The following is an 11,440-nucleotide window of genomic DNA, read 5'->3' as shown; positions in this document are numbered from 1 at the left end:
CTATGACAGTGTTATGCACTTCCATTTTATTTTCACTAGATGGTGCCCTATATCAAGAAACTGGGAGCAGCGTTTGACAAGTACTCTATATTCACACTAGTTATATAAACGGGGCTGACAACTAGCCTTTACTCACAGAAGTTCTATGTTTTATTGTTGCAGAAATCTGCAAATGAACATAAAAAATCTGAAAAGGCTTATTTTATACCTAGCTAAGAAGTAGTCAGGGAATTATATAATTTCAAAAAGTAGTGGATTTATAAAAATCACTTTTGATGCCTAGGGGTGCGTTCGTAAAATGTGCTCTTGCTATCTATTCCGATTTCAGATCACTCTCGTCTGAGTGTGCAGTAGTGCAGAGTAATTGATGAATTTACGAACATGCAACACCCGTTGAATATGACCGGTGTCGGTAAACGTCGGGGAAAAATTATTAAATTGTTGCCATCAGCAAAGTTACAGTCACGAACGCTCTAGAAAACATGAAAACAGCCTAACCAGCTTTGCTAGGGTGAGTAAAATGGTCAGATCGAGGCGTTCTCTCGTTCATGACTGGAAGTAGCTAGGAAGCTAGCCAACTTTAGCCTATTAGCTTGGGTGCATGACTGCCATTGTGAGGTCAGAACACTCGGATCAACCATACTCATTGGCAAGAGCGTCCAGTGTGCGCTTTGAACGCCCCTCCCCCCAAGAGCGAAACAAACGCTCAGAGCACACTGAGCGCCCTCTGGCACTCCAGATTGAATTTACAAACGCACTGACAGTTTGAGTTGCGCAGGTCTGTGCATGGTACTTGATTTGAGGCGTCAGAAGTGGCTTCCACCCCTGCCTGAAGCACTCTTCCCATCTACTGTACATGTCTACATGAGTGTTGTCAGAACGTAATTACTCTCTCATGACCTCATACATCTATTTATGAAGGTAAGCAGTTGGTTGATCTATTAGTCTCCCCAGAGTTTCAATCTGTGTTTGTTTGAGTTCAGCACAAGGGATTTTCAAATGACTTAAGGTCACTTATGTTGGCTACATTTTCACACTGACTGCTGAATAATTATTGATATTGTGCATTAGATCTATCTCGAACTGGTATCACCAGTCAATACACACACACACACACACACACACACACACACACACATCTTCTTTACTTGTGCAGTATATGCAAATTTTTTCCGTAACAGCACTGACTTTAGGTGGTCAGTTCATTATGTTTTGAGGATGCTATTGACACTGCCCTTCTTGCAGTAGGCTACATGACTTCAACACTGACACATGTTTCCTGTACAGCCACAGTCTCTCTCCAACACCTTCAACATGGGCAGCCAAAGAAAAGACAGCTTCCTCTGGGGAAAATGTAAGGTTTTTACGTTTTTACAGTCCATTTTGCAATTTAACAACATCCCTAATTAGGCTATATTATCTGGGGATTAACACCATGAACAATACATGAGTGTCTTTATGTAAGATGATGAAGTGTTGAAGTGTCAGTAGACAATGGGGGTTTGAGTTGTTGCTGTGAATATCTTACTTGAGAAATGAAAATGAAATACACTAATAAGAAAGTGTACTGATATAGTACCTGTCTTCACAATAGATATTCACTACAGTCTACAGTGACTATTGTGTGTTCAATCTCTTTACCTTGACCTATATATATATATATATATATATATATATATATATATATATATATATATAAAGTCAGCAGTGTTCAACGGATTCAAATGGTTTGTTTTGATCACTTTTACCACAGTGATGAATGTTATTCACTTTATTATAGCATCACCTGACTTTATAGAGACATTTATTGTTGTCAAATAGCCTTTATATACTTCAAGTTCTCATTACTGACTATCAAGTAACGTTCAGAGGTGTTGCTTACACTATAGTGTTCAACAATCTAATTGCCAAGATAGATGGAGTTTGGTGATGTTGTATTATGAGTTAAGGTTGTACTGTCTAGTTAATGTTGTATTGTCTAGTTATAATGTTGTATTGTGTCATTATAATGTTGTGTTGCCTAGTTATAATGTTGTATTGTCTAGTTAATGTTGTGTTGTCTAGTTATAATGTTGTGTTGTCTAGTTATAATGTTGTATTGTCTAGTTATAATGTTGTGTTGTCTAGTTATAATGTTGTATTGTCTAGTTAATGTTGTGTTGTCTAGTTATAATGTTGTGTTGTCTAATTATAATGTTGTATTGTCTAGTTAAGGTTGTGCTGTCTAGTTATAATGTTGTGTTGTCTAGTTATAATGTTGTATTGTCTAGTTAATGTTGTGTTGTCTAGTTATAATGTTGTGTTGTCTAGTTATAATGTTGTATTGTCTAGTTATAATGTTGTGTTGTCTAGTTATAATGTTGTGTTGTCTAGTTATAATGTTGTATTGTCTAGTTATAATGTTGTGTTGTCTAGTTATAATGTTGTGTTGTCTAGTTATAATGTTGTATTGTCTAGTTATAATGTTGTTTTGTCTAGTTATAATGTTGTGTTGTCTAGTTATAATGTTGTATTGTCTAGTTATAATGTTGTTTTGTCTAGTTATAATGTTGTATTGTCTAGTTATAATGTTGTTTTGTCTAGTTATAATGTTGTGTTGTCTAGTTATAATGTTGTATTGTCTAGTTATAATGTTGTTTTGTCTAGTTATAATGTTGTTTTGTCTAGTTATAATGTTGTGTTGTCTAGTTATAATGTTGTATTGTCTAGTTATAATGTTGTTTTGTCTAGTTATAATGTTGTTTTGTCTAGTTATAATGTTGTGTTGTCTAGTTATAATGTTGTATTGTCTAGTTATAATGTTGTGTTGTCTAGTTATAATGTTGTGTTGTCTAGTTATAATGTTGTATTGTCTAGTTATAATGTTGTTTTGTCTATTTATAATGTTGTGCTGTCTAGTTATAATGTTGTATTGTCTAGTTATAATGTTGTGTTGTCTAGTTATAATGTTGTGTTGTCTAGTTATAATGTTGTATTGTCTAGTTATAATGTTGTTTTGTCTAGTTATAATGTTGTGTTGTCTAGTTATAATGTTGTATTGTCTAGTTAATGTTGTGCTGTCTAGTTATAATGTTGTATTGTCTAGTTAATGTTGTATTGTCTAGTTAATGTTGTGTTGTCTAGTTATAACCTGAAAAGGGAGTAATGAATAACCCTCATCTAAAAACCGTGAGAAGCTGTTATGAGGACAAGACTAGAGCAGATCACTTACTAATGGACATTACTGGGGCTCATTCTATAAAAAGCTGAAGTTCAGCAGTTATATTTAGCTAGTGCTGAGAAGTGCAGTATGTTGAGTTACTGTATGCTAGGGTTGGTGTGAGGGTGGTTGTCAAGGCACATTTCTGACACCTTTGATATTTTCAGTGTATACAGGAAGATGTCTCAATTAGATCTCAGGGGTTTTGCCTGACTGCTTCATTTATGCATTGGATGATAATGATGGTTTTGTCTGTATGTTTGTTTTTGTGTGTATAATCAATTATACAGCTTCCACAATGCTTAGCTCAATGGAGAGGCAGGAGATAGACACCATGAAGTTTCATAAGAGTGACCTATTAGATGACATTCAGGTATAGTACATCATGCTCTCAACGAGGGCTCTTTTTGCACAGTCAAAATGCTTTATGAAACTGCATTTTGCCAGAATAAAACTAGCTGTATTGTGACATTACCTACAACAGTTATTACATTTACAAAAGCCTCCCTCAAAAGTTACAACATCTCAGAAACATCCAGTTTTATGTGTAGACTGACCCTGTACCTCTGTATGTGCCAAGGGCTTGAGTCGGCTATGGCTAAAATACCACACATTATCATCTCATCCCTTTGACATCATTTCCCCTTGTGTAGAAGCTGAGGTTGGAGATCGACAGCGTCATGACGGAAATCCACAACATTGAGGCGGACGAGGAGAAGTAAGTTAGAGCTTGCACAATGGCTCATTCGGATAGGTTACCATTGACCAGTAGGCCTCTTCCTCTGTGGGAGAGTTAGCTACAGTAACACTTGGCAGTGTGTCGTAGCTTCTTTTGAATCTATCACAGCACAAACACCAGATCAACAATACTCCCTGACATCCATCTTGACAAAGAGGCTCCTCTGACGTCCTATCCCTCCCTAACTCAGACTAAGAAAGGCATGGAGGCCGCGGGGAGTAGAGGTGCACCCCCTGAACCCCCCCGCCCCCTCCCCTACTGTGGTCACCTCTTCGTCCTTATAAGTGGGCTCTGGGGGCGTTGTCTTCAAGAACAAGAACAGATTCTGCCCCCCATCTGTAAGGCCCCTCTGTATATGTGTGTTTCCTGTTTCTTCACTAGCAGCTACAGGAATGTGGTAAAGCTCTTATATGTCAGCAGCATGAAACACTGAGACATGTTCCAGGCAGGACAACCCCAGCTTCCTTTAATTGTCTCACTCTCACTGTGTCATCTCTTATGCAGTGGACACATACTGTAGCTAGTATAACGCTCATGGGCAAAAGTGGTGTAATTATCCTTTGTCAATATTTATTATGTTTTGTCTTTGTCTCTCTTCAGCAAAAATGTTGTGAGAAACAAGAGGTTCTTAAGTGGGAAAAAGAAATTCAACATGGACCCTAAAAAGGTGAGCCCATGTCACACACTGTAATTAGAGCCCTTCGTTTTTCCTGGTGAGGTTCTCTGGTAAGACAAAGTCATAACATTACTCAATATGGAATACACTAAACACAAATACATACGGATCAGATATGTACCGAAATGTGAAGTGCTTCAATTATAACATTTAAGTAGTAAATATCTGTATAATTATCACATCTCTACTGACAGAGGCTTGCCACAGCTAGAAGTTTAAATAGTTAACTGCAAGATGACAGAACAAATCATCTGACACAAACCAATGAATGCTGAGCGAGTGACGTGACTTATGTGCAGAAGTGCAACTGTGCGGAGGCAGAGAAAACGAGAGAGAACCACATCCTGTTCCGTGAAGAGAAGTGGAGGCGCACACTCCTGCTCAAACCACAAACACCCCTCCTTTCCTCTCATCTGACGAGAGGCCAAAACCATAATATAAAGTCCCCCCGGCCTGTATGACCACCCTGGAGACAAGCCTGGCCTGTATGACCACCCTGGAGACAAGCCTGGCCTGTATGACCACCCTGGAGACAAGCCTGTCCTGTATAACCACCCTGGAGACAAGCCTGGCCTGTATAACCACCCTGGAGAAAAGCCTGGCCTGTATGACCACCCTGGAGACAAGCCTGGCCTGTATGACCACCCTGGAGACAAGCCTGGCCTGTATGACCACCCTGGAGACAAGCCTGGCCTGTATGACCACCCTGGAGACAAGCCTGGCCTGTATGACCACCCTGGAGACAAGCCTGGCCTGTATGACCACCCTGGAGAAAAGCCTGGCCTGTATGACCACCCTGGAGACAAGCCTGGCCTGTATGACCACCCTGGAGACAAGCCTGGCCTGTATGACCACCCTGGAGAAAAGCCTGGCCTGTATGACCACCCTGGAGACAAGCCTGGCCTGTATGACCACCCTGGAGACAAGCCTGGCCTGTATGACCACCCTGGAGAAAAGCCTGGCCTGTATGACTACCCTGGAGACACGATTGGCCTGTATGACCACTCTGGAGAAAAGCCTGGCCTGTATAACCACCCTGGAGAAAGTCTGGCCTGTATGACCACCCTGGAGACAAGCCTGGCCTGTATGACCACCCTGGAGAAAAGCCTGGCCTGTATGACCACTCTGGAGACAAGCCTGGCCTGTATGACCACCCTGGAGAAAAGCCTGGCCTGTATGACCACCCTGGAGAATAGCCTGGCCTGTATGACCACCCTGGAGAAAAGCCTGGCCTGTATGACCACCCCGGAGAAAAGCCTGGTCTGTATGACCACCCTGGAGAAAAGCCTGGCTTGTATGGCCACCCTGGAGAAAAGCCTGGCCTGTATGACCACCCTGGAGAAAAGCCTGGCCTGTATGACCACCCTGGAGAAAAGCCTGGCCTGTATGACCACCCTGCAGAAAATCCTGGCCTGTATGGCCACCCTGGAGAAAAGCCTGGCCTGTATGACCACCCTGGAGAAAGGCCTGGCCTGTATGACCACCCTGGAGAAAAGCCTGGCCTGTATGGCCACCCTGGAGAAAAGCCTGGCCTGTATGACCACCCTGGAGAAAAGCCTATGTGTGGGTGTGTGCAGAGGCTAGAGATCGAGTCAAGCAGATCATTGGTTTCTTTAGCTGGAAGCTCTGCATTGTTTAGATATAAGAAGATATATTACTTCTGGTGGCTCTCTCAGAATGGCAGACAATGCATACAGAATATTTCATATGTGCATGACCACTACCGCACATCACAGTGCTTTGGACCTCATTATTATTTCTGCAATTTTTTTATTCCACATACAAATATGCGTTAATGCATTCATATCTTCCAAGTTCATACATGTTCATTGACTTGTCATGGCCTCTTCCTCCAGGGTATTCAGTACCTGGTTGACAATGACCTGTTGGAGTGGACAGCAGAGGCAGTGGCTGAGTTCCTATACAAAGAGGAAGGACTGAACAAGACAGCCATTGGGAACTTTTTAGGAGAGAGGTACACAATGCTTCTGAACATGACCAGGATAATGATGGCTTTGTTGATGGGGATAATGATGACTGTCATAACCACTCATTAACTAAATAATCTCTATATCACTGATTTGACTCTTGTTTGTGTTCATGCAGGGAGGAAATGCACCTTCAAACTCTGAAAGCCTTTGTAGAACTACACGAATTCTCCGACCTGAATCTGGTGCAGGCACTGAGGTTAGTGCTGCACTACACTGGTGTATCTCTTACACTCATACATGAATATATTCTCATTATTACATAAATTTCCACAGTCAATCCTGTCTGATTCCTGTCTCTTCCCTGGCTCATCCCTGTAGGCAGTTCCTGTGGAGTTTCCGTCTCCCTGGAGAAGCCCAGAAGATTGATAGGATGATGGAGGCATTCGCTACACGCTACTGTGACTGTAATGCAGGGGTCTTCCAGTCAACAGGTACTGTACAGTACTGTAGTTCACAGGAACCAGCCTCCTCTACCATGCTGCTGACTCCCTACACTGACAGATCAGCAAGACAGATGGGTTGGGGGTTGAGGAGTACATTTTGAGGCATATTCAAATCATTTCACAAAGGTGATGCTGATTAAGGATGCAAATACATATCATTGACCAAACAGTAAGGAAATGTGTGGGTGTTTCAAACAGACACCTGCTACATCCTGTCCTTTGCCGTCATCATGCTGAACACCAGTCTCCATAACCCCAACGTGAAGGACAAGCCCACTCTGGAGCGCTTCTTCAGTATGAACAGAGGCATCAACAACGGGGGTGACCTGCCCAACGACCTGCTCATGGTGAGGCCTCAGGGGTCAGAGGTCAGGAGTTAACTCCACTCTCAGAATGTGACCCCTATTTGGTTGTTGTTGTCTGTAGCTGTAGTTACAGTAACTCTCATCTACTACCTCATTAAATCCAGAAACTCTATGAGAGCATTCGGAACGAGCCGTTCAAAATTCCAGAGGATGATGGGAACGACCTCACACACACCTTCTTCAACCCGGACAGAGAGGGTTGGCTGCTCAAAATGGGTGAGATGATTAGCAATATCTTTAGATGAGAGAATTGTCTTATAATTGTGCCATTACCAAGCATTAAAAACAAGCTTACCACTGAATGATCTGATTTCCTTTATGGAGCGTGTTGGATGGAGAGTTTCATGATTAAACGTTTTATTTGTGTAATGAAATGTTAACCTTTCCTCTTTGCAGGAGGAAGGGTGAAAACATGGAAGAGGCGGTGGTTTATTTTGACAGACAACTGTCTGTACTACTTTGAGTATACCACAGTGAGTATGCTATACCCCCAACTTTGTTATAGGGTTTGCCAGTAATGTAATTTAGGATAAAAGATGTTAGTAGTTACTGCTAAGTGATAGTTCTTGACCAACGCATCTCTCTCTCCTCCTCCCTCAGGATAAAGACCCCATTGGGATCATTCCCCTTGAGAACCTCAGTGTAAGAGAGATAGAAGACTCTACCAAACAGGTACAGTGTATTCCACTGACTGCATACTTCTTTCTAAGGTTTATGGCAGTGCCACCTGTTCTATGGTGTTTCAGTCTCATAGTCTGTGCAGAAGTCACATTTACAGAAGCTACTCTCTTAGCTGTCACGGCACTGTATGACTCATAGCCTCCGTATGAGAAAGGAAGGTTTTAACTGGAAGATTAGGAGTAATTAGACCAATATACTATGGGATCATTTCCTTTAAAAAAAAAAGAAGTTATTACCAGTAATTTGGCTTGGGCAGGTGTTTTGTGAACATTTGTATGCATGTGTGTGCTTCATTGTGAGCAGTATTGTCTAGAGATCTACAACCCCAGAGGGCAGAAGATCAAGGCGTGCAAGACAGAGAACGGAGGCAGGGTGGTGGAGGGGAAACACCAGTACTACAGGATGAGTGCAGCCACAGCAGATGAGAGAGATGACTGGATAGGCTCCATCAGGTCAGACACCTCAACCCAGGCTTAACACATACCTGTACTACACGCCATACACTTCACACATGACATCCCAAATGACAGTTGTGTCCGGGCACCAGGACACAACTGGCAATCAATAGGATAAAGTGAACTTGATGATTATCATTTGGACACTTGTCTTATTCTTCTCTCTGTCTTTCCCTCAGAGCAAGTATCACCAAGGATCCCTTCTATGACCTGGTGTCATTGCGCAAGAGGAAAGTCATCAACAACAACAATGCTTCACAGGACTGAGACATCAGACATGATATAAAGCATCATGGGAATTGAGCCCGGTAATGATCTGTAGAGGTCCTTCTCTGTAGCAGAAATGCTTGGAAATGATAGACTGGTTCAAGTACATAGACATGGCACTTAACGTTACAGTGCTGTACAGTACAGCATTAGTGTAATACTGTAACTCAGAATGAAAAAAGATCATTGTGACCTGTGTGTGGTTTAAAGCTGTCAAACCAGAAACTCCCCATACCTCATACTGTAGGTCTAATTTTATGGTTGAAGTTAGAGTCACTCAGTCTGTTCAATTACTAATAGAAAGTGATTTCTGTCAATATTTCTTAGAAGAAGAATAAGAATAAGAATAAGAATTTAAAAGTACGTGGGAGACAGTTGCAAACCAAAATAAGTGTGTAGCACTGTAAGAATAATGCATCATTCTATAAGGGCAGATTTGAACATGTAATGTATAACGCAAAGTTACTAAAATGTAGTTGTATATAGTTATAGTTGATTCTGTACCATGAGCATAGAACAAAGGAACTATCAGGTAAGCATTACGGAAATGCTCCACCTTTTCACCTTGCACCAGGCTCAGGATTTCAGTTCCCAGTAAGCCTCAGTACTACTAGCCTTTTCCTCTCCCAAGCCTATAGAATTCCTGTTACGTGGACACAAAACTTCAACACTGATTCAGTGTTGCGATGTTCTTCCATTGCCTTAGAGGCATTGTGTAAATATTTTTTGAAATATGTATTTTGTAAATACTGTATTATAATAGAAAGTTATTTTGCACATTGCCTTTAAAGTACAGACAGTGATAATACACACGTCTGTATACATGCCTTAATAATGTTGAATAAATAATAAATAATACATGCTTATTTTATTATAAATATGTGTGTACTTCTTTCACAACAGATGACAGATAGTAGCAGATTATAATTATATCAATCGAGCCTAAAAAGTGGGACTGAAGACCTTTCTCTTCAGGAGGGCTCTATGTTGATTGCACTGCTCATTGGTTTCATTGTCCCTTGTAGCGTCAAGAAATAAAAGATTGCAGAAAAGTTCAAAATGTTCTACATTTTTATTTTTACAAATTGGTTTACATCACTGTTAGTGGGCATTTCTTCTTTGCCAAGATAATCTATCCACCTGACAGGTGGGGCATATCAAGAAGCTGATTAAACAGCATGATCATTACACAGGCGGCTGTGCTGGGGACAATAAAAGGCCACTCTATAATTTGCTACACAACACAATGCCACAGATGTTTCAAGTTTTGAGGGAGCATGCAATTGGCATGCTGACTGCAGGAATGTCCACCAGAGCTGTTGCCAGAGGATTGAATGCTTGTTTCTCTACCATAAGCCGCCTCCAATGTCGTTTTAGAGATTTTGGCAGTACGTTCAACCGGCCTCACAACCGCAGACCACGTGTAACCACGCCAGACCAGGACCTCCACATCCGGCTTCTACACTTGCGGGATCGTCTGAGACCAGCCACCTGGACAGCTGATGAAACTATGGGTTTGCACAACCAAATAGTTTCTGCACAAACTGTCAGAAACCATTTTAGGGAAGCTCATCTGCGTGCTCGTCGTCCTCACCAGGGTCTTGACCTGACTGCAGTTTGGCATCTTAACCAACTTCAGTGGTAAATGCTCACCTTCGATGGCCACAGGCACACTGGAAAAGTGTGCTCTTCACGGATAAATCCCATTTTCAACTGTACTGGGCAGATGGCAGACATATGGCGTCGTGTGGGTACAGTGCCCCATGGCAGTGGGTTTATGGTATGGGCAGGCATAAGCTACAGACAACGAACACGATTGCATTTTTATCAATGTCAATTTGAATACACAGAGATACCATGATGAGATCCTGAGGCCCATTGTCGTGCCATTCATCCACCGCCATCACCTCATGTTTCAGCAGGATAATGCACGGCCACATGTTGCAAGGATCTGCACACAACTCCTGGAAGCTGAAAATGTCCCTGTTCTTACATGATTAGCATACTAACCAGACATGACACCCATTGAGCATGAGTTTGGGACGCTCTGGATTGATGTGTCCAACAGCGTGATCCAGTTCCCATTAATATCCAGCAATTTAGCACAGCAGAGGAGTGGGACAAAATTCCACAGGCCACAATCAACAGCTTTAAAAACTATGCGAAGGAGTTTTGTCATGCTGCATGAGGCAAATGGTGGTCACACCAGATTTGATGGTTTTCTGATAAACACCTGTGACTGACATATGCGTATCTTCATTCCCAATCGTGTGAAATCCATAGATTAGTGCGTAATAAATGTATTTCAATTGACTGATTTACTTTTATGAACTGTAACTCAGTAAAATCTTTGAAATTGTTGCATGTTTCGTTTATATTTTTGTTCAGTGTAAAATCAAATTAAGTAGTTTTAAACCATTTTTATTATTTAGTGATACAAATGTAATCAATCTGATTTTGTTCAACACAAATAAGGAAAAACACAAAGATATTATCAAAGGAATCACTATTTGAATTTCTAAAATGTCCAGTAGATGGTGCCAGATTATAATCTGTTGTTGGTTTTCAGTTTTCAATACATATTAGGTGTCAGAGTTTAATAACCACTCATCAATATGCTTTAT

The 11,440-nt window shown here is 41.3% G+C and overlaps 1 protein-coding gene across 3 annotated transcripts; it reads left to right on the top strand.

The window, feature by feature from the left end:
* Window positions 1-340: 340 nt before the first annotated feature.
* On the top strand, window positions 341-9,876 carry LOC110538588 (cytohesin-3). Of its 3 annotated transcripts, none has more exons than XM_090193747.1 (15): window positions 341-921; window positions 1,288-1,354; window positions 3,490-3,572; window positions 3,853-3,917; window positions 4,539-4,605; window positions 6,471-6,589; window positions 6,721-6,801; window positions 6,924-7,036; window positions 7,247-7,395; window positions 7,518-7,629; window positions 7,810-7,886; window positions 8,014-8,085; window positions 8,398-8,546; window positions 8,729-8,857; window positions 9,720-9,876. In XM_090193747.1, exons 1-14 carry the CDS (start codon window positions 916-918, stop codon window positions 8,814-8,816), a joined length of 1,248 nt encoding a protein of 415 aa, XP_090049873.1. In that variant the 5' UTR covers window positions 341-915; the 3' UTR covers window positions 8,817-8,857; window positions 9,720-9,876. The 3 variants fall into 3 exon arrangements, with proteins under 3 accessions (XP_090049873.1, XP_090049872.1, XP_021481170.1); XM_090193746.1 differs by having other exon boundaries at window positions 667-921; window positions 1,246-1,354; XM_021625495.3 differs by having other exon boundaries at window positions 667-921; window positions 1,246-1,354; window positions 8,729-9,876.
* The last annotated feature ends 1,564 nt before the right edge of the window (window positions 9,877-11,440 follow it).

Source organism: Oncorhynchus mykiss, chromosome 12, assembly GCF_057628025.1.
Source record: "Oncorhynchus mykiss isolate SJ-2025 chromosome 12, ASM5762802v1, whole genome shotgun sequence".
NCBI classification, from domain to species: domain Eukaryota; kingdom Metazoa; phylum Chordata; class Actinopteri; order Salmoniformes; family Salmonidae; genus Oncorhynchus; species Oncorhynchus mykiss.
This window is presented reverse-complemented; position numbering and strand designations above follow the sequence as displayed.

Excerpts from the sequence above, each read along its gene's own strand:
- LOC110538588 (XM_090193746.1), top strand. The coding sequence starts at position 1,273 with ATGTTTCCTGTACAGCCACAGTCTCTCTCCAACACCTTCAACATGGGC. Across the intron at positions 1,355-3,489 it reads CAGCTTCCTCTGGGGAAAAT|CTTCCACAATGCTTAGCTCA; the intron begins GTAAGGTTTTTA and ends TCAATTATACAG. Across the intron at positions 6,802-6,923 it reads AATCTGGTGCAGGCACTGAG|GCAGTTCCTGTGGAGTTTCC; the intron begins GTTAGTGCTGCA and ends TCATCCCTGTAG.